The sequence below is a fragment of the Chaetodon auriga genome, chromosome 21 (genome assembly GCF_051107435.1).
Source record: "Chaetodon auriga isolate fChaAug3 chromosome 21, fChaAug3.hap1, whole genome shotgun sequence".
Lineage (NCBI taxonomy): Eukaryota > Metazoa > Chordata > Actinopteri > Chaetodontiformes > Chaetodontidae > Chaetodon > Chaetodon auriga.
In genome coordinates this window covers 9,582,915-9,610,639 of record NC_135094.1, presented here as the reverse complement: position 1 = coordinate 9,610,639, position 27,725 = coordinate 9,582,915, and the positions used below count along the sequence as shown (strand labels likewise).

At 43.0% G+C, this 27,725-nt stretch overlaps 4 protein-coding genes across 7 annotated transcripts; 3 read left to right on the top strand and 1 right to left on the bottom strand.

Moving 5' to 3' along the window:
- Window positions 1-6,270: 6,270 nt before the first annotated feature.
- ythdf3 (YTH N6-methyladenosine RNA binding protein F3) lies at window positions 6,271-13,264 on the bottom strand. Of its 2 annotated transcripts, XM_076761688.1 has the most exons (6): window positions 12,868-13,037; window positions 12,423-12,447; window positions 12,072-12,151; window positions 10,956-11,793; window positions 10,078-10,913; window positions 6,271-7,308 (listed from the first exon to the last, which is right to left on the bottom strand). In XM_076761688.1, the coding sequence occupies exons 1-6, from the start codon at window positions 12,889-12,891 to the stop codon at window positions 7,285-7,287; spliced, it is 1,827 nt and encodes a 608-aa protein (XP_076617803.1). In that variant the 5' UTR covers window positions 12,892-13,037; the 3' UTR covers window positions 6,271-7,284. The 2 variants fall into 2 exon arrangements, with proteins under 2 accessions (XP_076617803.1, XP_076617802.1); XM_076761687.1 differs by having other exon boundaries at window positions 10,078-11,793; window positions 12,868-13,264.
- Window positions 13,265-14,552: 1,288 nt separating this feature from the next.
- abhd10b (abhydrolase domain containing 10, depalmitoylase b) lies at window positions 14,553-20,212 on the top strand. Its single transcript, XM_076721564.1, has 5 exons — window positions 14,553-14,669; window positions 15,105-15,291; window positions 16,625-16,736; window positions 18,325-18,462; window positions 18,583-20,212. Exons 1-5 carry the CDS (start codon window positions 14,576-14,578, stop codon window positions 18,922-18,924), a joined length of 873 nt encoding a protein of 290 aa, XP_076577679.1. The 5' UTR covers window positions 14,553-14,575; the 3' UTR covers window positions 18,925-20,212.
- A 264-nt stretch (window positions 20,213-20,476) lies between these two features.
- Window positions 20,477-24,243, top strand: tagln3b (transgelin 3b). Of its 3 annotated transcripts, XM_076761352.1 has the most exons (6): window positions 20,526-20,805; window positions 21,263-21,423; window positions 21,622-21,847; window positions 22,695-22,869; window positions 22,993-23,095; window positions 23,203-24,243. In XM_076761352.1, the coding sequence occupies exons 3-6, from the start codon at window positions 21,668-21,670 to the stop codon at window positions 23,342-23,344; spliced, it is 600 nt and encodes a 199-aa protein (XP_076617467.1). In that variant the 5' UTR covers window positions 20,526-20,805; window positions 21,263-21,423; window positions 21,622-21,667; the 3' UTR covers window positions 23,345-24,243. The 3 variants fall into 3 exon arrangements, with proteins under 3 accessions (XP_076617466.1, XP_076617467.1, XP_076617468.1); XM_076761351.1 differs by lacking the exon at window positions 21,263-21,423 and having other exon boundaries at window positions 20,477-20,805; XM_076761353.1 differs by lacking the exons at window positions 20,526-20,805; window positions 21,263-21,423 and having other exon boundaries at window positions 21,520-21,847.
- Window positions 24,244-25,247: 1,004 nt separating this feature from the next.
- Window positions 25,248-27,541, top strand: c1qtnf9 (C1q and TNF related 9). The gene is made up of 3 exons (XM_076761350.1): window positions 25,248-25,583; window positions 25,681-25,743; window positions 25,952-27,541. Exons 1-3 carry the CDS (start codon window positions 25,379-25,381, stop codon window positions 26,719-26,721), a joined length of 1,038 nt encoding a protein of 345 aa, XP_076617465.1. The 5' UTR covers window positions 25,248-25,378; the 3' UTR covers window positions 26,722-27,541.
- Window positions 27,542-27,725: the final 184 nt, after the last annotated feature.

The following is a 27,725-nucleotide window of genomic DNA, read 5'->3' as shown; positions in this document are numbered from 1 at the left end:
GAGAGCACAGAAGCGAGGAATGTATAAGATGTGTGAGTGGACAGCAAGGCCGAAAGACAAAATACAGACAGACACGCAAGCAGATATTCAGAGGTTTGTCTAGGGGGGGGGGCTCAGGGCCTTCTGGGCATGCCCCAGTGCTGACATCAGCAGAGGCAGAGCAACCCCCACGGAGCAACGTGAACCACGAAGGGTGGGCGAGAGGAAGAAGAGAAAGGAGGGGCAAGGAGGAGAGAAGATGGAGGGGGAGGGGATAAGGATGGGGGTACAACACTTGTAATCGGATCATTGGCTACAGTGGGTTGAGTCGATGTGATCAATAGAAACTGCACATGCAGCAGAGAGCCTTTAATGGCCCTTAATCTCCATCAGGCCTGAACAGGAGGGTGGAAGAGGAAGTCATAGGAAAAAGGCAGCCTGCATCACATTACACACTCAACCTGTACTTGCACAATGCTTGCACTCACACACACACACACACACACACAAGCTTAGACGGCTGAGCATTGAGTCCCGACCGGTGACTTCCAGGCCTTGACAGCCAGCATGTCATATTTCATTCCTCGGCACCTTTTCATTTCATTTCAAATGCATTACATTTCAGACCTTTCTATTCTGCGCTACCCCCCGCGATCCAAAACCTTGACTTGAGCACACCGTCCTGGCACAGGACATATTCCAGCCTTTGAATTCAATAAGAAGCCTGACCACAGCTCCACTCATCATCTCCACAGCACAAGAGAGGTTGCAGTCCAGTTATTTGAAGTATAAATGCAGTACCAAAGCTCTGGATTCAGCGCTTCTTATTCCTTCAGTTCATATATTTGACTCACCTGCTCCATAGATTAAAAATTCATATTTATGAAGCCTTGCGCTGGGTGAAGCCGAGTGTCCTAGAAGGGCAGTGCAGCATAATAAACTTAGAGATAGAAATTAGTGAATAAAAGAGGCAGCAGCAGTCCTCTCAATGTCCCCTGCCTTGTTCTTATGTTCTTTCTTTTTCTCACTCACTGTTTTTCCTCAGTGCAGCTGTCACTTATCTATAAATTAAAGAGTGGATTGACAATAACCCAAAACCTCAGGGCAGAAGCAGGACTGCACTCTGTAAAATGAATAACGATGGCCCAGATATGCTCAGATGATCTTAAATAAGAGACCTTTGGAGAATGGTTCTTTTTTTTTTTTGCTTGCCCTCTCTCGTGCTTTATTGTTATTTTTTTCCTCCATTAGCCATATGTACTCACTCTCCATCGTAAAATAGGATTCCTGAAGCTTTCTTTTTTTCATGTTTCTTGTAAATCTCTGAAGGACAGCAGGAAATGCAGGGACCTTAACAGCAGGTGGATACACAGGCAATCCCCTTTACACTGAGACCTATTCACAACTCCACTTAGAGATCGAGATATACAGGGAGAAGATTTTCCTAGCCAAGGAATAGCATCAGCATTGTTGTGTTGACTTGATCGGTGCTTCTTGTTGCCAGGAAACATTTGAACAGATTAATAAGCCCGGGCCTTGAATTGTTCCCTGTTGCTTTGAACACTGCTTCTGTGCATTACATCAACATTTGATTCAACAAATGCAGAGTTATGAAGAGTGCTCTTACAGATTGCTGACTGAAACACCGCATTAGTTATTCCTGCTGTTAAAATAGCTCCACAAGTCAATTAAACATGAAGGATTTAGGAAGTGAGCCGCCTTGTATTTACAGTATCAGTTAAAAATGTAATAATTGTTGTCTATTACCACATTTACACAAAGTTATGTAGTTTTATCCATACTTCCTGTTGAGTAATTCATAGTCACCGAGTAGAATTTGAGTGCTGGACATTTTAAGTATCTCCATTAGTGTCCATTAGTCATGTCTTGCTACACTTACATGCACATTATGTTGCAGGCTGTGCAGAAGTGCACGGGTTGTGCATTCATGTTATTTAGACACAAACATGTTTCGCAGAAGGAAAATGAATCAGGCTCTTGCTGCATGAGCTCAGTGTGAACTTTGCTTAAAGGAGCAATCCACTGATTTTGCAGTTCAGTTTGGTGTTGTGTCGCCTGTGAAAACAAATGTAAATATGATGCCTCCTGTGGTTCTGAGGAAAGCTTTCCAATATTTGAAACAATAGGATGCCATACCAGGGACAGAAATTCAGGATGTCTTCATGTCTGCTGCTTCATTTTGGTTAATCTTTTCTATGTGTCTCCTCTGAGTCACCCAGCTTTATGGAAGCGCAATAAATTGCTGGAGTGGCCCTTTAATTTGACTCTTTCTTTCTTACCTACTTTCTTTTCTTGTCTTTTTTGTGCAGTTTCCATTTGTTTATCATTCACAGAGTCTGTGTGCAAAAATGTAAGACAACATTGAGGTGAACCTTCAAGATTTTTGTATTACTCTTCACTAACTCCTCTTGTTAACAGCTTGTGAGGACATTATTTAAAGCTGTTATTTGAATGTGCATTTAAACAATATCTGAATGTGAAGTGGGACATGTGAAAATATTAATTGTCTGGCTTTTATACTTTGTAGAAGAAAGTTCAAGTCTGCTCTTTTTTCTGGATGGTGCCTCCCTGTGGGCACCGGACACAAAAACAACTCTGCTGCCAAAATGTGCGTCATAATACCTCTTTGAATCATGGTTACTTCAAAATATAGACACAAGTATAACATAAAAACATGAAATGTGATATTAGATAAAACCATGCAAACCCATTCACATCAAAAACATGTAACTTATCTGATGATGATTTGCCCCATTCAACAGCTGCATTAACAGAATTACACAAATGAAAATGAGAAAACCTTTGGTTGCAAATCTTTAATTTCTCTTTCATTGAATGCAGAACAATCAGGCTCTCCAGCTAAGATCTACATCATATCATTGTGTTCGGCAAAATGCTCAGCCTCTACTTTCAGTTCGCAGATAATGATATAACCATGGCAACAGAGACACCTTGGAAAAGGGCAAGAAGAAAACTTAGACATTACTGTCAGTCAAAACCCAATGTTTTCAAATGAAAAACTAAAACTCTGCTGATTATTTCACCTGACCTGCCAAATAGCACCTTGAAACTTCAATCTAGCTTTGAATGTAGGACTCAGCTGTGAGTCCTATTATGTTAATCACTGTTGATGCTTACACGTTTCACTTATCCCACCTTACACTTGCAGTGTTAAGCTATATGTGCAGATGCTTGCCTACAGTATACAAACATATATCAGAATAATTTGAAGTCTCTGATCCCTCTGATCAACAGCATGTCAGTTGAAATAGTCATCAGTAGGACTAATGCTCTGTGAGGACTTGTTGAGTGACACGCCATGGCCCAGAGTGTGAAATCCTTCAAAACATTGAGGAAGTGCCAACCCTGAGACTTGCCCTAACCTTGCCTTGAGCCATGTGTTGATGAGTCTTCAGTGTGACTGAAACTTCAAAGGCATTTCAGCTCACTAAGCAGAGGATGCTCCTTCTCTCTCATCTTCACTCAACTGAATCCTTCTCCAGAAGGACATTTTTGATGGTTTGCGGGGAAAAAAGAAAAAAGAAAAGTTTGCTTGGCACTTTCTTGGAACAGCTTTGACCACTGTGGATAGGGGCACATTAACTGGTGGTCACATGCAAATCATTAACCAATTAGTCTGATCCCTAAATGGTAAAAACAACATGACAAGGCATTGAAATTGAGTGAAGGAAGGGAGTGTGCTTGTGCATATGGTTTTTTTTTTCTGTTTATTCTACAGCAGTGTGCACCACCGCAGCAGCGATCATCCTGCGCTTTTTATCAATTCAGTGAACGAGGTAGAATCAAAATCACATCAGAGGTCCCTAATTAAATCACTGTTTTGCATATTTGAGAATTTGTACATCTCAGCACCATCACACACAGCTAGTAATTGTGAGGTGAATAAATAGCGAGTCCCCTGCTTATTTTGTCTGTTGTGTTCACAGACAAATGGAGGAGGAAGAGTGTGGTTCTTTTCAAAGGCCGCCTGCGAAAACCTGATGGATGCACAAATTAACACACAGAAGAGAGGAGTTGCAATCCAAAGCCTCCAATGTTATAATTACAGCTCTTTCTTCCTCCTTGACAAACATAAAGGGGGATTTTATCTCACTCCCAGCTCACATCCTCTTTCTCCCTCTCCTCTCCACCTCTCATTGCACAGCTTGGCGAGCTGGCATTAATTGCTCCAAAAAGCTGTGGAAGCACAACAAGTGCTTCTCATCCTGGTATAATTGTGTCTGCAAGAGTTGGAGGGCTTGAGAAGAAAGAGGGCTTTGCTGCTTACAGGAAAGGCTTTGTAGCGAGTCTTGGGAGCGGAGGAGGTTTGAAAGAACGTGATATGGTGGCGCACTCTGGTGGACAGACGGTGAAGGAAAGTTCTTTATTTCAGGGTTTGAAATAAACGTGTGCAGAGATTATAAAGAACAAGGCAAAGTGATGTCACTCCATTTACTTTCCTGTGAGGAGAGAAAACATAACATAATGCATACCATGGGCAGTATATCCTCACATGTTGTACTTAATGCGTGCAAACCTTGGAAATGTTTAAAAATTGGAGTTTCTAACTGGGCCAAAACAGTCTCTAACCCTCATTATGAAAATTTATTTTGGGGGCAAAGTTGTATGCAATTATTTGTGCATTATCACAGCACATTTAAAGAGGAATTACAACAGAAAAAGGGAGTGCCACACATTCTGTCATCATGTTATATTTCAAGATAGCAATACAGATTTCTGTGTGTAAAAACTCAGTTTCTGTATGTTTTGGAATATTTTTACTGAAATGTCAAAATATGGGTAATGAATGAAAAATGTAAATCCTTGTCCAGCAGCAGAGGAGCATATTTGTCCCTGATAACAGCTGCCTTTAGTTGTGACACATAAAGAGGCTCCTGTAGAAAATGATTAACAAAGGGCCAAACAGTATTCACAGATACAGCAGATTCACATTCTGTGTATAACTGAAGAGATGGACTTAAGTGAAAAATCTTCATTATTTGAGTTTTTTTTAATGACCACAATTAAATCTAAATACAGCTTAAGTTCTGCTGTTTTCAAACATTACTTGTTTGTTAACATCTGGATCATGATTTGTGCCTCAGAAGCTGACCGCAGAGATGTCAGTGATTCATGCAACTGCCCAAGGTTAATGGCCAGATGCAGCTAACAGAGGATGCTGCGGCTGAGTTCATCCCAGAGATGTAAAATGGAATGGATGTCAGGTTTGTAGCAGCCAGGTGACTGACACCACTTTTACCTGAATGTTTCCCAAACTGTTACTAAAGCATCTTTGTGCTAGGAGAGGGTGCACTGTGCTGCTGAATCCACTGATCCCCTGCTGTGATGCTTTCTATTGTGCAAAGGTGTACCTCACTGGCCTGTGCAGTGGCCAGGCATGATGGGTGTATGACCTCATTTTTACAGTCATCCTGAGTCTACCATCATGTTTGTGGAGCTGGAACTGTGACTCATCAGACCAGACAAGCTTCTTCCTGTCATCGATACCCTGGTGCTTTTGTCTCTTCAAAGGTTTACCATGGACAGAAAAGGCACCCTGCATGCAATTTTCCTAGGGCAAAAGTGCCAATACAATGAACATTTCTGCATTCAAAATCCTATTTAAGTAAGAGTACAGAAGTATTATCAGCTAAATGTACTGAAAGTATTACCAGTGAATGTGCTCATTATGCAGAATGGCCCCTGCGACTCATATATAACTTTATCTGACATTGTTTACATTGATGCATTGTTGTGATGCATTTTACTGGAGCAGCAGGCTGAGGTGGGGCTAGTTTTAGCTACTTTATATCCTATCTCAATTCACTTGTTCCCAGTCTAGGGGTCAAACAAATGTGGGGGTTATTAGAGAATCAATGAGAGGGAAAAAGAAAAGTTCTGACACATTTTTTTTGTAATATTTTTGTAGTCATGGGTCAAACAGACTGGAAACAACTGTTTAATCTGTAACAACGCACTTGTTTTATATGATTTTTAGATTTTCTTTAGAATTGTGTTTTTATGTGAAATCCTAACCTGGAAATTAATTATATGTTCAAACTGGTAACAACACATTTTGCAGTAATAAACTGAAAGGGAAGTTGTGGCTTCTTTATATATAGACTAGTTTATTTAGAGGCACATATGCAAACAGAGAAGGGAGGATCTGCTCGTGCTGCAGGAGACGAGTTTATGTTTGAGTGTGTGTGTGTGTGTGTGTGTGATATGACCTGTAGAAGTCACACATACACAAAACACAAAAGCAAGGTTTGCGCTAAACATGGGTAATTTTTATTTAGCTAGTGAGTTACCTAGAGGAGAAAACTGTCCCATCCTTGCAGTTGATGTCTTGCAATTTTGGGGGGATCCCAGTCAAACCAAGCAGGAGGGGTGACGTGGGGGTTCTCCCAAAAGTGCTAAGAGTTGTTGAGGACAGACAGTCTGATTGAGCCTGAGGTACAGTAGAGTACATCAACATCAGAGCAAAGACAGTCACCCACAGGGCCCCAGGAGGGCACTGCCAGTTCCACCAGAGCAGCAGGTTTCTCCTCAGACAAATGCACTTCAGAATGACAGAATCACAAGAGAGAAAGAAAAACAAAAACAAGGATGTGCACTGGCCGGTGATTGCCAGCCTGCTGCATAATTGTAATCTTTTGGTACACAGAAACAGATGCAGAAAGGAAGGGAACAGGTAGGGGGAGGATACATCCTATGATTGGCATGATTGTGGCTGTTTCCCAATTATTTTGTCCCACCTGTCAATCATCCAAACCTCTGTCTGAGGAGGATGAGACGGCTGAATACAGATTCAAGTAAAAGATTAATTCATACATATCATCTTTAATTCTCTGCAGGAGCTGATGAAGCTCGCCAATATCCCAAACATTTGAGGCATTACAAAAATTACAAATAAGCCTGGTGAAATCTTCTGACTACTTTGGTTAGTCAGTTAGTTGCTCACAAACAAAATCAAAGAAGAAGAACACAGAGTTAGAGAGTTAAGGGTATTGGTAGAGGCTGTTCAGAAGGACTGAAAGTGCTTTAAAGACAGAGTTTTCAAAGTGGGTTACGTTCTTTTTCTCGTGAGACAGGAACACGGGGTTTGATGCACCAGTCAACGGATACAGATGAGTCCATCTATTGTCATGTTCAAGTGTTCAGATACATTGTCATCTTCAGCGGAAAGATTGTGAGAGCCTTTCCTCCTTGTGGTTAGGCAAATTTGTATTTAAGGTCCTACGTCATTAGTGTTGCAGTTCTAGCGGAGAGCTTGCTTGAAGGTTACTGTTTATTTCTATTGCGCTCCTGGCAAGAGACAAAAAACAGAGAAGAGATCATCAGTGGTTGCCATCGGAACAAGGGACACAAGCAAAGATAAACACCAGCTTAAAAGCGCAACATCAGAGCTGCAAAGCTGGCCTTTCATTCATGGGACAAATGGCAAAAGTAGAAGGAAAATGCAAGTTAAAGGTGTGCTCACTTCTTCTGCTTTTGCTTACAGTTTATATTGTTAGATATAGAAGCATTTCCTGTCTGAGGTGAATAACTCTGGGGTACAGCAAGGAATTCTGGGACCACTGCTAAAATGAGACCTCCTTCAAAGATGTGACACTTGAGCTCCGAGTCCTCCAGTAAGAGTTCCTGATTATACTGCCGTCAGAGATGATCAAAAACCACTCATGAAGGCAATCTGCATTGATTGCACTTCTTGGAAGAGACGTATCGAATGCCTTTAGTGTCGATCCGCATTCGTACCACTCTGCAAATCTCATTCATTACTTAAAATTTATTGAGCGTTTCTATTTTGAGACGTTAACTTGAATTCTATGGAGGAACTATTTTAATCAATTACAAATCAAAGACTAGTAATGAGTTGAAAGCACCAGTCAACCGGGGATTGACGTTGTAGTTACAGCCCGTTAAAGGCAGTTTCTATTAAACTGCTCAACTTAGAGACTGAGTGTCTGTCGCAGAAGGAACCAGTTTCATGTCATGTGTTGTTCCATGTTGGATAAACCTTTGTAAATAATGATACTGTGCAGTTCAACTTCCTTTTCTGTCTACAAACTACTGGTTTCACAAACATTTGAGGCTTAGATCAGAGCCAAATGATGTTTGGTATATGGTCTTAAACCTTATTATATTCCAATATGAGCACAATTTAACATAGAGACAACACAAACAATCAAGCAAGAACAAAAATCAAATTAGGTATTTACATTCCACCCCACAGGTAAAAAAAAACATGGAGGTCAAAATAACACAGGGCCTCGGACTCTTTGTGCCATTTTTTAGGTGGAACAGTGTCCTCTTTGAGGAGTGGGTGTCTATGTCAGTGGCCCTGGAAAAGCCGTGTGAGACCCAGGCCCCCGGTGTAACTCTATCCCCAGAAGTGCTGCAGAGACTGGGCTGTGGCTCCAGGGACAGAACCCTTCACAAAATTCAGTCTTTAGCTTCAGACCGTATACCCCCTGCACACTGGAGGCCATATCACTTTCAATTATTTGATTCAAAGTAACTGACAGAAAGTAATAATATATTTATTCTTTATCCTTTGGCTGAATAGATTTTAGGTCGAATTTTCAGGTTGGAAAACTCTTTCCTGGTGCGAAAATCAACCCAGTTAACTACATCTTCACTGGTGTGATGCAACTGCAGCAGACTGGTTTTCACCCTCTCACGACATGAGCTTCCCTATTACAGCATACCCAGAGGAAGGAAGCAACTAACCTCTAAGTATTAATTGCCAAATTAGTCACGCTAATAAAATCATGCAACAACATTTGGATCCAAAGTTATCTTTAAAAAAAAAAAAAAAAAAAAAACACTTTGGGATGGTGTTACAGTGCAGGTAGTTGTGCTGGTTTGACACCTCTCAAAGTTCGGGAAGGACAGGCCAAACAATAGAGAACAATTAACCTTGTCAGACGAAGGAGGGTGAGGCCTCAGCTGGGCCGATCCTGTCATGTAGGAGGTCAGGGCTACAAAAGCAGCACAGCGCAACGCCTGCACAACGCAGGATGAAACAGGCTTTCTACTGACAGGTTGTTTTCAGAAGCCTGAAAACACTGACTTGAAATATTTATGAGAAAGTAACCCAGCGCATATTAACAAGGTCAGCAGCGAGGAGTCAATACAGCGTCAATGGAGCACCAGCAGTAGGGGAGTGGGAGAAAAATGAAGGAGAGGGTCATGGGGGTTTTCTAAACACTATTAGATTAGCATAATAGTGAATCTAAGAATGGATGCGGCACAATGCTAGCGATGATAACATGTTATTCATTCCTTGGCTGCTGTTTTTCCACAACAGCAGCATCCCACTGAGTTTTTACTACTTAGACTAACATCTGTGGTACACCACTGTTATTACCAAGGCAACACATTTTAGATTCCCCTCAGAGGGCGCAGGCTTCCGCTGTGTGTGCTTCTCAGATCCGTGCACAAGCAAATGTAATTGTGCATTTTTATCATGTATTGTGCTGGGAAACTTTTTTTTTTTTTTTTTCTCAGATCAACCCTTTAGAACCTCTGAGGCAAACTGTACCACCGTCGAGGCACATTGCAGCCAGTCTGCAGGCCGAGGGCTTATGTTGTTAAAGACTAATAAAGCATGAGGAGCCTGTGGAGAGCAGAGAGGCTCGGCGTTCAAAGAGAGATCAGAGCCTACATCTGCCTTTGTCTGAAAGACGGAATGCCAGGAATGTGGGCTATTTCAGGAAACCTCTATGCATCTAACTCCACTTGGGCAGATCATCGCAACCTCAACAGCACAAGATGGCTGATGAGGAATCAGCGCTTCCTGAACCTGCTTGTGAGTAATGGTGGCATGCCAATCTGCTGACAGGCCTCTGGGAACTTCCATTTACACTAGACTGTTCATTCAGCTAGAGGATGTTACCACCTAAGAGCAGGTGGTGCAAGATCAGCTGATTACAGTCTGGCTACAGCCTGTAGCAGTGACTCAGGGAAAGTTCGCCTCCCTTTGAATCAAAGGGTAACCAAAGTGAACTGTCTCATGCATACAAACAAGCTATTTACAGAGGACAGGGCTGTTTGTATGTGTGTTTATCTCACCTTCCTCAGAGCCTCCTCTTCTTCCTGACGTTTCTCATAATGTGCAAAGTCATCAAAGATTGAGGTGGTATGCTTGTAAGTGGCGATAATTTTAAGCACTTGTTTGGCCTTCTCCAGAGGCACTTCCTGAGTGTCCCTGGAGTTGGTCACTGGCTTGTTGTCATTGTTCTCCAGCCGGATGTGTCGCAGCTGGTTGTTGGGCACGTCTTTGATGAAAACCCACTTCACCTCAAACTTGCCCTTCCACTTGTCCTGAGACCAGACGCCTGCATAGGCATTGTAGTCCACCGGTGAGCGCATCTCAGCCACGCCACAAAAGTGCCCACTGCCATTGACGCTGAACAACAGGTAGAGGGGCCCCTTGTTGCCCAGTGAGCGGTAGGCGCCATCCAGGCGCTTGTTGCCATGTTCTGTACTGCACCAGATAGAGTACTTGATTGAGCGGTGGATGTCATCTTCCGAATAGCTCTTGATAATGAAAACACGTCCATTTTTCAAGTTCCAGTCAAAGTCTTTGGGGTTGTAGTTGTTGAGGGCCCGGAGTTTCTCCAGCACAGGATGCACTTCTCCAGAGCAAGGGGAGGCACTCAGTGGGACTCCCCCACCCAGACCAAAGCCCTCACCCCTGTTCCTGGGAGCCACCCAACGGTTGGGGGGTGGACCAGGCTGCTGGGGTTGTTGCTGATGTAGGGCCTGATGTGGGGGGCCAGGTTGAGAGGAGAGGTGCAGGTGAGGAGGGCCAGGGGGCAGAGGGTGGGGGTGGGGGTGTTGGGGGGACTGGAGAGACTGGAGCTGGAAGGGCTGGTGTTGGTGTTGGTGTTGGTGTTGGTGTTGATGTTGATGTTGGGGCTGGTGTTGGTGTTGGTGTTGGTGTTGAGGCTGAGGGGGCAACGGGTTCTGCAGTAGGGCCTGGTGCTGAGCAAGGAGAGGCTGCTGCACCAGAGGCTGTGGGGGCATCATAGTCTGAGCTAATGGGGGCTTGTTCAGAGAGCCCTTATCATCCCACGTACCAATGTTCATATTGTGCTTTATGGGGGGTGGGGGAATGGTGGCACCTCCCCCCATCCCCATGTTGGCTTTGGGTTTGACCTTGGGCTGTGGCTTGGCCGGCTTCTTGGCAATGGCTGCCCAGGAGGCAGGTTTAGGTGCAGACGAGCTGACAGACGGAGGGAGGCTATTGGCTGCCATACTGCTCATACCTGCTGTGCCTCCTAGGGGTGAGCCCACGGTTTTGGTGACAGCTGCCACCATGTCTGTACCCAGTTTTAACCCTGCCATACCCTGCTCAATGCTGTTCAGTACCGGGACTTTACTAAGCTGGGTGTCGCTTCCAAAGCCCGCCTGTCCGTCCGTGATGGCCCGACCCAGCGAGCTGGGGGCGTACCCATAGCTGTTACTGTAGACTGAGCTCTGCGTGGACTGTCCCTGAGAGACACTGGTACCCCAGGTGGAAAAGTCCGCATTACCAGGGAAGAAGTTGAAGCCATGCTGGCCCAGGAAGGGAGGGGTGTTCCCCAGGGCACCTGGCTGGCTGAACACACCATCAGGGATGAAGTGCGGCTCGCCATTGCTCATCTGTCCATAGGTAGTTAGGTAGGGCATAGGAGGGTCTCCTGCTGTGGACCAAGCAGCCTCTCCCAGAGAGTAAGGGAACCCAATGGATGGAGCATAGTAGCTGGGCATGTAGGGGTCAGACATTGGTGGATAGCTGTTACTCTGTGTGACACAAGGAGATAGTCAGTTAATGTACTAAACAAAATGACAATATTCACAATTATCAAATCAAATCAGCAAATAATCCAACATATTGAGAACTTAAAGACAGATTGTGTGTGGAGTTATAGGAACATGTGTCAAGAAAGAAAATCACAATCGACTGGAGTGATTGACACCTCGGCAAGTAATTTGTCCATAACATGAAGTTAGAAGCAAAACACTGGCCACAAGTTTGAGGGGACACATAGGCCACATTATGGTTCATCGTAGGACGTTACCTGATTTGTCTGGCCGCTCAGGTAAGGCTCAAAATCATCATCATTCACACCATCCTTTTGATGCATTGATCCGTTTTGCACTAAGGATGAAAAGAGAGGACATTAAATCATCATATATCATAAATTGTGATTGTATTTCAGGCTCAAGATGTCAGCATCTTTTAATCACAGTGGTGTGATCGGAAAAACATGGTAAGATCTCAAAAACAAATGCAGAATTAGGAGCAGTCAACAATAGCAGCATTAATAATTAGCTGCAGGCAAGGCAAGAGTTTAACAGCACAATCACTTCAGTACACTGATAGCATGTTAGCCCACGCTGTTTAAAACATCACTGTTTAAAAGCCTTACCTTTATTTCCTTGTCCTTTAGGTCTCTGGAATAATGGGCAGCACAGAGGAAAGAGATGAGACTGCTGTCAGATCACGACAGGAAACAAGAAACAAACACACAGAGCGGGCTGCATCCTAATGCGTGGATAAATGTGAACAGTCGATCGTGGTAACCCCGAGCTAAAACCACCAGCCCGGATGTTCACATTTACAGGTTGCTTCGCGTTATTGACCGGATGTCAAACGCTCTGACATCTAGTAAACGGTGCCGCATTGGCAACCGGCTACAGCCAGAGTTGTTTGGCAATACAGTCGGCCTGCATTACAGCTAATAGCTATCACATATCAAAGACTTTTCCAGCCTGTTTGATCTGGCACACCGAGCCGGATCAAACTGTTGTCGGCAAAGTTTCATTTCGCCGTACGGCTAATCTATAGCACACATCAGCTGTCAATACACGAACCTGATCGACTGTGGTCGCAGACATCCTCCAGGAACCGAAACTGATCGCTGTTTGTGAGACTGTCCACGGCTTCCCCCTGCCTCCCTCTGCACTTCGGTGCTTTCCTGGCTCGTCTCTCGGGTTGTCCGATCACTGTGTGACGGTTACAAGGCGGCGCTTTTCCTCCCGCGGTCAGCCGGACGACGAGCTGCTTCTTCTGACGGTTACAAACGGCGACTTAGCGTCCGTGGAGAGGGCGTCAATGGATGTGTCCGATCCTGCCACAGATTGTCGCCAACAGTCAATCTGACACGGACTAGTGTCTTACAGGAATATCCCTCACTATATTCCACAATGGCGGATAGGCTTTTTACTCCCGCTTCCGTTCCGTTCTGCTGCTCCGTGACCTTCCGCCTGTGACGCTCTGAGTCATGTTACAAGCTGACACTTCACATGACAGTCACAAACACACACAGAGTTTCCTGCTACTTCCCTTTTATTCCCGATCAAGGGCTTATTTTAGCCGTTTCACTGACCTGCTATCGTCCTGGGTGATATCAAAAGAGTAGTCACCTCTGCATTAGGGAGCCTCTTTTAGCTTAGCCACTACATACCAAACCCAGCACTGGATGGACGCCTGCATTTCCACGTGGATAAAATACAATTAATACAAAATAAAATACATGCAAAAACAATATGCATGCATGCATAAGTGCCAGTGATTTAAAGTAAGTGCATTTACTCAAGTACTGTACTGTACAGTGTTAAGTGTTTTCCATGTTCTGCTACTTTCTGCTATTAATCCACTAGAGGGAAATATTGCACTACAGATTATATTTTTAATCAAACCATATGATGAACCTATAAAATATGATGCATTGTTATAGCTTGAAATGCCCAACAGTGCGTGCATAAAATTAGCCCCATCCCAACCAGCCACAACATTACAATGATACTTACACATTAACGCATCATTATTTACAATTTAATAGTGTACAGTTCTACAGCATAACACCCACAGGAGCCATTTTGAATGCAGGACTCTCACTGGTAACAGTATTTTCACAGTGTGGTGCTGCTACTGTGCTTAAGTAAAGGATATACTTATTCCAAGTAGAAAACACTCAGCTAGACTATAATGAAGAGCACCCAAGTCCGGTTAAAGGGTTTCTCACTTCATATTGACAAATACCTCTAGGCTACTTAGGCTTGTAATAACACTCAAAACCAGCAGGCTTAAGGCTGCCATGATGGCTGTTAAATGAAACTGAAGTGCAGAGATTTAGCACAAATTAGAGTCAGATAAGTTTTTAAAAAGTCATAATAATGTTAGCTTATGATTGCAAAGGGCAAGCAATTCCAAATGAGAGAATATAGCAGTTACATTTGCTTTCTACTTGTACTCTACTTTGTTTGTCCGACAGCTGTAGTGACTTTGCACATTAAAGATTTTACATGCAAAATGTATAATATATGATGAATTGTGCTGATTAAATTGCTCAGCAATATATAAAACCTGCCCCTCGACCAAATACAACATGAAAATGCTACATACACATTCATGCATCTATGATATTTATTCAAGAATGTAATAATTCAATTTATATAAATCATAAAGACGAGCTGTGCTGTAGCTGTCTAACAGATAGACTGCAACTGATGGGCTGTGAGTAAACGAGATTCACTGATGCTACTCTCGCGATACGTCCTCAGTGGGTCGCGGAGCAGTATGGCAGCCGTCGCGCTGAGGTCCTGCCGCAGAGGACTTTCACAGATATTAAGTAATGGAGGACTCGCAGCTTTGTCTTCAAAGCGTCTAGAAGGTTTGTTCAAGTCTGCGCTTTAGACTCAACCAATTTCACTACGTTTGAGTGTCATACAAAGGTATTTAAAGGCAGGGAGGGGGGTGTGGCGCACAGACTGCGTCGTCTTAAAAATGTAGGGCTCGTAAACGTGTTTGCGCCTGTGACTGTTTTTGCGCCGTCTACGGTGATTCTGGTACTATTTTCAAACTCTGCCACTTCAATTAGCCGTCTAAATTCTTGGTATGTTTGTTTCGCATGTAAAAGTACCCACGTTGTTTCCCCGGTGCCCATGTGAGGTCTTCAATTTTGCGTCTAGAGAAGCCTGATCCTATAAAATGGGATGTGATACTGTATTCAGCATTTCTAAATCTAATTTAGCTAATGTACGGTGCATTGAATCATGTACATAACATGTGTAGCTGTAGCCATAATCCTTTGTACCGTGTCAACCAGGAGACAGGAGACACAAGTCCACAGTTCAGTATGCTTCACGACCAGATCTTCCAAAGTTGGCCTACAGAAGAGTGAAGGGGAAGAGTCCAGGTGTGGTCTTCCTCCCAGGGTATGGCTCCAACATGAATGGGCAGAAAGCTGAATCACTGGAGGAGTTCTGTAGGTCACTGGGCCACTCATACCTTAGGTAAGTCACCCAAATACACCACTGAAGAAGAAGAGGGATGCATGCTAAAACCATGCCATGCTCATAATCTCATTCTAAATCCAGAACACACTGAGTAGACATATCCCGTATGTGCAGCAGTGGTCCTGGATGCCCATAGTCTTGTTTGTAATCTTTAAAAAGTTAGAAACACCCGCAGTAATTATAAAACAATATGATTTACACGCTCAGTAATAATCCAGCTAATCTCTATGCATACAACGCTGGAGATCTGAAGTGCATTTATAGCACTGCATGGAGCACAAATGAAAAACACATGTCAACTGGATACAGGCTGGTTTTTCTGGCTCTGTCTTGCTAAGAAGGCCTCAGTTAATGTGCCTGTTCCCAGCACAGATCGCTGCTAACAGTCAATCTGAAACTGATTAGTGTTTTTAACAGGAATATCCTTGACCGTATTCCACAATGGCAGAGAGGCAATTTACTTCCTCTTCCATTCCATTCTGCTTGATCAGCGATAGGAGAAGCACAAGTAGACAATAAGAAGACATCAAATAAAAAGATAATAAAGCAGTTGTTAAATAGTTTTTGAAGGTCGTTTGTTGGCTGTGGTAATAAATGAAAGGGTTCTGTTTCTGTGAGATTGCTACTGAAAAGGCCTGGTCACCATATGATTATATTACAATACATTTAGTGGCACAGCAGAAAAAGTGACTAAGCAAAAATGCCATTAATCTTACTATAAATAATAGATGAAATTGTGTTTGTTCTAAATACTGCTGTCAGATTTTGCCAACACGTGGTTATGTGGAGCAGGTTTTGCTCGTACAAAATGTCTTTTGCTGTATTCCTTTTGAATGTAACTGAGTTATAACAAGGAGTGGTCTTTTTCACTGAGATGGATCTTTTATTTCTACAGACATGATGATATAATAATTTCAAGATTTAAAACCCCAAGGATTTAATTCACAATGATGGGGACCACACAAAAACCCAGCTGGTAATGTGTGAGAGGCCATAAAAATCAATTAATCACGGAAATCAAAATTATCATTTAATTTTCAGAATTTCAATGAATCATTTCAGTGTTTTAAAAATACCTCCAACGATTTCAAACCTCACATTGACCCACAAAGCCTCCATTTCTGATGTGGGTGGATATGGAAAGACATGTTCCATGGTACTGAATACTCAAAGGCCTCGTCCCCACGTTCAGTGTGGTATATGTCTGATTTACTGTACTCAGAATGTCTAAAAAAGAAGATTAAGACTTCGTCCCTGGCCTCTCGTGGTTTGCCTTTGTTGTACCCTCTGATCCCCTTGGCCACAGACTGTTCTATTTATATTTTCCCAGGTTTGACTACACAGGACATGGGGCCTCAGAGGGGGTGCTAGCAGAAGGAACTATTGGTACCTGGAAAAAAGATGTCCTTTTCGTGTTGGATGAGTTAGCAGAGGGGCCACAGGTAAATATTCCTTAGGATCAAACCCATTTACAAGTTACAGATGGTTAGTGATCAATGAGGTTGTGGAAACTTTGCTCAATAGCGATGGGAATTGAGCTGGTCCCCTTTAGGTTTCAAATGATCAGATTCCTGAGAACCTGACACTTATCAGTTATTCATCCTTGTTCATTGCACACAGTGACTTAGTGTCAGAATTCATGCTCTGGCCTGGGTTTCCATGTGAGTCACAAAAGAGGAACATCTTAACATATGGATGTAAAACTTTATTGATCCTGCGCTGGGGAAATCAAGTCGTTACAGCTAGCAAAGTATTGAAAAGCAAAAACAGTAAAAACAGTAGCATAGAAGGGTCAAGATAAGGAGGATACAGGATAAAGAATTAAAAAAAATTAATGTGTATATGTACAATATGTACAGACTGTAAAAATACTAATTGCCATAAAAATACTACTGCCAATAGAAAATACTATTGCCAATATTCTTAAGAAAAAGCAACCAGTGCCATATGTTGAATTGTACTTGAGAAATGCTGTTGCATAAAAAGAACATTGAATTGCACGAGTCTATGTACAGTTTATAAAAATACTGTTGCCAATATGGATAATCAGTAGTGTTTGTAGTATTGCACAGTTTAAAAAAATATACAACAAAAGAAAAATTGCACATGTAATTGTATTGCACCAGATGTGCTGGATAATGTGAACATATATTAGCATAGATAACAGCAGTGCAAAAAACAGTACGTTTATGATGTAGAAATGGGAAAAACAGCATCAACGTGGTGCTACTTTACATGATGCTCGAGCTAAACAGTCTGACAGCTGTTGGGATGAAGGACCTGCTGTAGCCTTCTTTCTTACACAATGGAGGCAACAGTCTGTTACTGAAGGAGCTGCTTAAGCCCCCCACTGTCTCATGCAGGGGGTGGGATGGGTTGTCCATGAGCAATGTCGGCTTGGCTAACATCCTCCTCTCACCCACCTCCTCGATGGTGCGCAGAGGCTCTGAGAGGTCTGTTCCTCTCAGAGCTTCCACAGCTCCAGCAGACCACTGCGTACAAAACTGCAGATGCCACTTGATGTCACAGTATCCTGATTGTACGTCTCCGTGTTAAACTCAGGAAGTGCTCTAATGTCAAACTTATTTCACAGGCGTCATTCTGCACCGTGAAGCTCAAACATCCCAGTGAAGCAAGAATAAGCAGAACACATTTTTCTTCAGAGTGGGACATAACATTTTTCTATCGTATGGCCATCAAGCTTAACTTTACACAAGCAGAGATTAAGCAATAAAAGCTAGATTTAAAACCTCAGTTTCACTCAACAAATAACCAAAAGATGGATTTATTAGAGAACCAATTAAAGAAGTAGGTCAAACAGCAGAATCAATAATGGAGTGTATTTTTCTTTTTATGTTCCACCTGTTCTCCAGAAGATGGCACTGTGCTACTACATGTTTGGTATCATTACACTTCCACCGCCATGATTACACAGCTTCAGTCTTTGTGGAATGCCCTTCATGAGGTTATTATTTTTTTTATTAATAAGTTGATTTACAGTCTATTTATTGTGTTTTTGTTTACTTGTAGATACTGGTGGGTTCCAGTATAGGCGGTTGGCTCATGCTGCTGGCAGCCATTGCGAGACCAGAAAAGATTGCAGCACTTGTGGGCATCTCCACTGCTGCCGATCACATCGTCACATCGTTCAACTCTCTTCCTATAGAGGTAGGAACATTATAGTACTGTCACATATATATCACATGTTTTGGCATTTCCCTTGACACTTGCAGTCGTTTTGATTTAGATGTTTTTCTGAGTTGGATCTGTCTGTGTTTGATTGCGCAGACGCGCAAGGAATTTGAGGAGAAGGGGGAGTGGACGGTGCCCACCAAACACTCAGAGGATGGTCATTACAAGTTTAGCATGGACTTCCTGCGTGAGGCAGAAAATCACTGTGTGCTGCAGAGCCCCATCCCCATCACCTGCCCTGTACGGCTCATCCACGGGCTCAAAGATGAGGACGTCCCCTGGCACATCTCCATGCAGGTTGCAGAACGCGTCCTCAGTCCTGATGTGGATGTCATCCTTCGGCGACATGGCCAGCACCGCATGTCCGACAAGGACGACATCAAGCTCATGGTCTACACTATTGACGATCTCATAGACAAGCTGACCACTTTGGTCTGAGGAAGGGACGGGGGAGTGAGCTTGAGAGGTTGCTGAGATAAGGAGAGAAGGACTGTTTACTGGAAAGTCAGCCCTCAAGAAATTTACCAAACAATGGCATGTTTCTCTGCCAAATATGACCTTTTATCCATCTGTTAGTTCTCCCCGTATTCCATCTGTCATTTCGACATGCCGTTACAGTGCAAACTATATTGAAAGGGAGCTCTCTTGCTAGCCGTTCCCGTATATCTTCAGGTTGCATTTGTAAGTGTTTCAAGTTGTTAAATGGAGTGTTACGTTGGCCTTTGTTAGGTCTGCTGTTGCTGCTGTCTCTGCCACTGTTCATACTGTTTGACTGTTTTCCCTTCCCTCTTTACTTAGATGCATAGTCTTCCTGTGCCTTTTTAAATCACTTTTCACCCATTTTGGCCAATAAAACCTCTGCACAAAAGAGTGCAGGTCTCAGTCTGTTGCCACAACTATCACAGCATCGTTAGCTGACAAGCAACAACTGTCTTTATGAATTAAGATAGCTGCTGATAATGAAATTCATACATAATATGTAAGCTCTAGAAGTATTTACAATTGTAGGAAATTGAGAGCTGTCCTACAGAAACCATTTTTAAGGTGTGAGTGTGTTACGTTTTTCATGAAAGTTGTAAATTTTAGAAGCATCAAAATCAGACCCCAACACCACGATTACTAAACAGATAAGATGAGGATTTCAAAATTAGGGCATTTCTTCTTCTTCAAATCCAGATGGAGTAAACAAAATTCTGAACAAACGTAATTTCCCAGCAGTTAAACAAACATGTCAACACAGTGAATCATGGCCCTGTATAGTGGGTCAAAACCAGCAAGTGTTGTAGGCTACAGCCATCCCAGGTTTATTTTTGTTAGCAGAACATTGTGTTACATGACTCCCTATACCTGCTGGCCTTTAGCCATAAAGAGGCCTGCTGAATGGAGCCACTGGACTGTTGATTATTAACATGTAATTGGCCACTAGCTGCACTATGCTCAATGGTGCGAAACCAACCACTTAACTCTCTCATCCCCACTTTACTGCAGCTGTGACCTTTATCTCATGGTTGAGCTGCGTAGACAGTCATTTTTTTGTGTCAAAACTATAATCAAACAGCAATTTATGGGCACGCACAGCATGGCAGCTGTAACGGAAGCAGAAGAGATGCTGAAAAAAAAAAGGCATTGTATGTGTTGTTTGTATAGTTTTTACAAAGGCGTATTTTTTGCAGGAAATGATGTCACATTTTTGTGGTTTTGCATAAAATAAGCCAACATACTTCCTATATTGACCCACAGCATTTCACTTCAACATTTGTCCACCGCAAACAACTTTCTAATTCATTAACTAAAGAGAAATGGCTCTCATTAGTGAAACTAAGCTACAGACGCTGTAACGAACAATAAGTCTTAATGAAGAGAACAGAAAATAACAAATCAGGAGGGAGACAACATCCACTGAGCCAGTCACTGATTCTATCTGTTACAATGAGCCAAAAAGGGAAATTTTAATATAGTGTACAGAGGGTTAATGTCCAGGTTTGACCTCAGACAAGAGAAAAAAAATTACTTGGCTCCATCATGGTTTGCTGAGCGTCACTTCGTGCTGCCTGAAGCCGAGCATGCACTACAGTGACCACTGTCCGGAAGCGGTGTCACGTCGCATTCTGTGCTGAGAGCCTCTAGGGACCCCTCCTGGAGGAGCTGGCGTATAAAACGAGTGACTCGCCCCTCCCGGACAAAGTCGATCCAGCCTGGCCCGACGCGCCCGCGCTGCGCTTCATGGATGCTTCAGCAGATCAGCATCCTCAGCCCTGCCCAGCTCAGCGGAACTGAAGCACGGTGACACGGACGCATCTCGCCGCTCTCTCCTCTTCAGTAAGTGCACGTAGTCTTTATTGACTAAAACTGCTCTGACTGCATGACACACTGTGTGTAATGTTTATGCGACCGATGCAGTGTCGCAGCTGCTGCGTGAGCTTTGCGCAGTTGCCTTTGGTTTTGTAAAATGTTTATGTTGTTAAAAAGCTGCAGAATGCGTAGCAGTGTGATGTAACAGTATGGCGGGACTTCATTTGACTTTAGTTAATTTAACAGAGTAATGCGCCCAACAGCACATGCGGTGAAAGAAAAGCAATTGAAGAAATAACACAGAGCTTTTATTTGCGGCCGAGGGGACTGACGTAATGTAATTAAACTAAAAATAGAACTGTTGTACATTGTGTGAATGCATGCTTTGTGAGAGGACAAACTTCATGAAAATGCATTTGATTGTTTCATTTGCGCCATGATGAATGTCTACTGGAGGTCATACTTGAATCATCCTCTCCCGCAGCGCATCCCAGCAGACAGCGTGCCGGAAACAGGCTTGATTGTTACCATAGCAATAAAAGAGGGCTTGTCCATGCTCGGGACAGCAGCCAGGGACCACACCCTTCCCTGCTACAGCCTCCAGAGATGCGCCTGGGTGGAGAGCTGAGTTGTAAAGGGAGACAGGTGCCATAGAGAGACTAAAACCTGGCTTCTCTTCAGACAACAGAAAATTTCATCTCTAAAAAGACTTGTAGCTGTTCTGTAGCCATTTAATCAGGATGCAAAATAGTCGCTAATATACCACAAGAGGTATATTATAGGAATGTAGTAGTTACAGAGTAATTATATTTCAGCCTCATGTGTACCATTTGTTCTCTTCAGGTTTATTATATACACCACATATACTAGAGTGTTTCCTAGTGCCACCATGGCGAACAGAGGGCCCAGCTATGGACTGAGCCGAGAGGTGCAGGAGAAGATTGAGCAGAAGTACGACCCAGACCTGGAGCAGCGGCTGGTGGACTGGATAGTTACACAGTGTGGAGGAAACCTGGAGAAGCCGCAGACGGGCAGAGAGAACTTCCAGAAGTGGCTGATGGATGGCACAGTGAGTGGCTGCTGTACCTGCACTTAAAATAGAAGATACAATTGAATTATTTAAAGATATACTAGCTCTGTCAGGCTTAAAGAGCCCATGAAGAAGAAAAAACTGAAATAAGCAGCCAGATTTATGTGCACTCTTATTTTTGAAAGTTTCAGTAAATACTACCTGAGTGAATTATCAGTTTTGAGATGTATGATAAATGGAATAATTGACTGTCATCACTCTGAGCTGAAAGTGTAGAAAAGAGGACCATTTTGCCTTGAGAAATCGGTTTCAGCAAAGGAGCGAATTTTAAATTGCTAACTGTTGTGGTTCTTGACTTTGCAAACACAAAATTTTGTAGTGAGTCATTCTGGGATTCTTTGATGGAAAACTCCTCTGCCTCCACACTGAAAATGCGTAGCACTGTAAAACCTAATTAGCCAGTTTTAAAATGCACCCTGCACTGTGCCGCAGTGTCGGCCAGCTGACGCTAATCTTTAAAAATCATTCGGACAAATCCATCTTAGACCTGGCAGATACATCAATTTCTGCACCAGCAAGTATCTCAACAGACAAAACACGTTGCATTTGCAGTGACTCTCACATTTGGAAGCAGCTTTCACAGCTGCATCCAAATGCATTTTTGTACTCTTTCCCTTCGGGCATGACAACAGCTATTCTTGGAAGTGCTTTAAATCACTGATGGAAGTAGGAATTGACAAGGGAAGATGAGAGAAAGCTGCTGCACCAAACATGTCCATTACGGCATTGCAGCATGACAACTAGGTTGAACTAACTGTCATTTTGGTGTGGTGGTCACTGTGAGTTTGATGTGATCAGGCCAGATTTCTGACCCCCTTTGTCTCAGATCCTCTGTAGGCTTATCAACAGCCTTTATCCGAGGGGGAAGGAGCCCATCAAGAAGATTCCGGAGACTCAGATGGCCTTCAAACAAATGGAGAAGATCTCTCAGTTCCTGCAAGCAGCTGAAGCTTATGGAGTCACAACCACTGACATATTTCAAACTGTAGACCTCTGGGAAGGTGATTTTACCTTTGATTACTTTCACTCCATCAACCGCTAGAGTGGTATATATGCATATACGTTCCGTTTTTTTTACAATGATGTACCGTTTTCTCAACATTATCCTTTTGTCCTGGCTGTAGGAAAGGACATGGCAGCAGTGCAAAGAACTCTTATGGCTCTGGGGAGTCTGGCTGTCACGAAGGACGATGGTCATTACAGAGGAGACCGAGACTGGTTTCACAGGTTAAGCAAAACCTCACTGTGACAGAAGAGCTTCACATTTTCGCAGTTGCATGCTTATGGTGCCTCACCTTCCTCGGCCTCACGTTCTAACTGTTGTACATTTGTAGGAAAGCCCAGGGATATCGACGAGAGTTCAGTCAAGAGCAGCTCCGCCAAGGCCAGAGTTTGATCGGCCTGCAGATGGGCAGCAACCGCGGGGCTTCCCAGGCTGGTATGACGGGCTACGGTATGCACCGTCAGATCATGTAGACCACCTACCTATTAGCTAACCCGCACCCCTGCTTCCAGACCTAATTTTCTACTAATGCCACAAAAGTCGTAATGTTCGTATCCTTTGTAGCACCTGCCATGTTAACCTCAAGTTCCCTGGAACTGCTGCTTTCCCAAACAGAGTGTTCTGATGTCAAACGCTGTAGATCCCCATCTCAAAGCTCCTGTTCCTCTCTTCCCTTTTGTCGTGTGCTGTTCCCTCTTTAGCTTTGTTAACTCTTTTTGCTCACTTTCCATGTCCAGCTGATCAATGTGGAACTCAAAGATATTCAACATCAATTTGGTCTTATAGAGGCTTTATGTTCAAAATCTCTATACAAAATAAGCCATCAGTGTTATAAACATTCAGATCTGAAATACTGCGACAGCATGTTGTATGCTATTTACATGTATTTATGTATCCATGTATTTACATTTATTATTGGTTACTGCTTTAGGATGATCTGTACCTGTGTAATTATTTAGCCTTAAACCTAATGGAACGACTAACGATGTCTCTGCTGTCTTGTCTGAAGACTTGTTGCAGTATCCTCTGTAACCAAATCAACCTCACGTTGTGCCTGGTTATGGGACAACAGAGACTGGGTCCTGATATATTGGCCTCAAATTCTAAATGAGTTTCACTCATTCTGAGCCATGCCCGAGTTTTTTGTTTTTATAGATCACATCTTTGTCCAGGACATGTCCACTTTATGTCCAAGCAAGTAAATGTGCAGTAGCCAACATGTATGATAGTGAAGTTTCCATTTCTGGTGCCAGGTAAAGACATTGCTTGAATGTGCACTTTTATGTATTGTCATGTTTATATTTTTTAAATATATTTATATCTGGAGGCTTGTGAGAAGAATCATTGAAGAAATAAAGTATGTCAACATGTATTTGTGTCTGTGTAACGCAACCTGGCTATCTTGAAGTCGAGTGTATGCTGTGTGCTCAGTGTTGCTTTTTTTCTTATCTTGGTTTACTGCTCCAGCTCCTCCCTTGCGCCCATCCCTTCTGTCTGTCCTCACTGTACATAATCTAATAAAGAGACAGCAGCTCAGCATAATGAGTAGGATGAGGGTTCCTCTACCAGATAGTCCTGGGTCAAGCCTGTGTGCTAGAAACATCTGCGTTGCTGACTGGCCTTGAGTGAGATATTAAATCTCTAAAATAGTATAATATAAAATTACATCGGCATATTTTGATAAATTAGAATACATTTTAGTGGGAATAGTTGTGGTTCTACAGTTCTCTAGCTTTTGTCCACTCCAAATGTGGTTAAAGCTAAAATTTGTCATCTAGATACCATCTGAAGAGCACTCTCATTAAGATAAGCAGAGACCTTTGTCTAAGGCATTCTAGAGAGGTAGGGTTGGGCTTTGGACCACAAAAGGTCACATTTTATGTCAGTGATCCAGTTTATGGGGTCAAGAGCACATATGAGAAAAGCACGCATGAATTCTCAGCTTAGCTTGTTAGCATCCAATGATTAACGGAGCCCATCACAGTGCTGTCCTTTAAATCTTGGACAAAAACAGCAGCTAATATTATTGCTCAATTAAAAACACAGATGTGGTGGCACGTAATCATTTGCTTAAGTTTAAGTGTTTGCTTCACTGCAGGCAGCCAATGTGAAACTATGTGGCCATGTCTGGCCCTCACATACACTCTGAGTCTATGCTTATTATTAGCCTTAACTAGACAGGAGAAGTATGCAAGGGGGCACAGGTGATGTGTAACTGACAGACTCAATAAGTAAGCCAAAAACACAGTCAGACCAATGAAATGCCTTTGAGGCCTGTGGTCACTCTCGTCCAAAGTTCTAGTCCAGCTTATGTTTTCTTTGGTTGGCATCTTGGCTGCCTTTTGATCCACTGTGCTCCTCTTGGACACACTTCTTTGAAGGCAGTTTAAAGATTAAATGCTGCTTGTTCACATTTGAGTAGTATGCGGTTATAAGGCAAACTATGCACTGGCTTGAACCTGTTTTAGTCTAAAAACTTTTGCGCAGTTGGACATCAGTTTTGAAGGATGGCTGCATCAGGTACAATGGTGCAGACAAGGTTTATAGTCACTCTCTTGGTCCTTCTACTGACGATCAGGTGTGTTGCACAGGAAGAAACCCCAAATAAAGGCTGTGTTTGTGGATACCCTGGAATACCAGGGGACCCTGGACACAATGGCACACCTGGCAGAGACGGCCGAGATGGACTGAAAGGTGACAAAGGCGATCAGGGTAAGTAAAGAAGAGATTGACTCTATGCACATTGTCATATGTTTCAAGCCTCAGTGTTGCAATTTATAATAACCGTACCTGAATCGTGCATTTAAAGGCGAAGTTGGCCCTATTGGACAAACAGGCAATGATGGCCACAGGGGAGACAAAGGGGAGCCTGGTATGTATCTTCAGAATAAACATAAAATAACCTGTGCTGAAATGTTCATCTGTTTTTCCACCTGTACTGCATATACTTTATTTGCACATACTTTACTTATACATATCTTTATTTTACCCTACATGTCCTTCTGGAATATGTATGTACTGAATAGCAGACACTGAGTATAAAAGGATAGGAAAGTGTAATGTGCGTTTGCCATTTACAGGAGCAGTTGGTCCAGCGGGGCTCAAAGGAAAAAGGGGAGATAATGGAGAACGGGGGCCTCCTGGGAAAATGGGGCCCCAAGGAGTCCAAGGGCCTATTGGACTGAAAGGAAATAAGGGAGAACTCGGGCTGCCTGGACCCCAAGGACCTAAAGGCGATTTTGGGCCTCCTGGACCAAAGGGTCCCAAGGGGGAAACTGGTCTTCGAGGTGACAGAGGCATTCAGGGACCACTGGGACCCCCTGGCAGGCCAGGGGCTAAGGGGGAAATTGGTGTTCCAGGTCACAAAGGCAATATTGGTTATCGTGGTGACAGGGGGACTCGAGGAGAGAAAGGTGATAAGGGTGAGAAGGGAGATGAACTTGTTATATCTAAAAGCGCCTTCTCTGTGGGACTCACAACACAAACTAAGCTCCCAACAGCTCATGCACCAATCCGGTTCGACAAGATTATCTACAATCAACAGAACCATTACGATCCACAAACAGGAAGATTCACATGTCCCGCAGCAGGAGCCTATTTCTTCACCTACCACATCACTGTCTTCTCCAGAAACGTGAAGGTGGCTCTCGTGAAGAATGGTGCAAAGATCATCCACACCACGGATAACTACCAGAGCAGTGAGGATCAGGCAGCAGGGGGTGCTGTGCTGCACCTGGACGTGGGGGACAAGGTGTGGCTGCAGGTGGTTGGGGGAGAGCTGTTCAATGGGCTCTTTGCTGATGAAGATGATGACACTACATTCTCTGGATTCTTAATCTTTGGGGTTTAAATTAGGCATAATAAGTTTCTAATTGCTGCTGTGAAATAATGTTTTTAATGAATCAAGTGAGCAGAGCTCAGCCTTCCTCTGAACTGTAGTTGATCATGTAATGCATTGTGCGGTGGTGGTCTGTAACTAATTGCATTTATTCAACTATATTCAACTATCAATCAACTATAACTGTATTTGATTCCAAATTTATATACATGTACTTTACTTGAGTATTTCCATTCTATGCCACTTAATACTTTTTACTCCACTGCATTATTTGACTACACTGTGGCTACTTTGCTGATTAAGATTGTACATGCAAAGCATACAGTATGGTAAGCTTATAAAATACAAATAGCAGTTGTAGATTTAACTACCCAGGAATGTAAAGTCATTCTAAAGTGCACCATCTCCACTAACTCCAACAATACCTCTTACACATTTGTACATTGGTGGTAATAACCCAACAACCCACAGGCACTTTTTTTTACAGCACGAGTATTTGTCTTTGTAATACTTGAAGCACATTTTGCTAATACTTACATACTTCAGTAATATTTGGAGAATTTAAAACAGTTGTATTGCTACTTGTGCGTGAGTCTGATCTTTCTCCAAATTCTGCCATTGTATGCGCATTATGAGGTTTAATCAATTGCTGGATCTTGAGCGTGTAATTCTACTTGAATTAAACCAGCCTGTAAAAAAAAAAAAAAAAAAAAAAGACATAAAACATAAGAATTGAGGTATTGTGTCATGTTTGTCACATGGAAATGTTAATACACCTTTGTGGTTATTTCTGGCCTGTTTGTTGTGTAACAATAAGGTGAAACATTCACTAAACCATCCAGTTTCTTCCTCTGGTATTTGGGGATGGGCATACACACCAGAAATACGCGAGAAATAATTGTCTTGGCATGATACACTGACATGACACGAGGAAGACGGTGCAACACCAACTGGTAGGTCCGGTCTTTTAGTTTAGCCTTTCAAACAGCCGCAGGAAGTGCGGAGCTGTGTTGTTT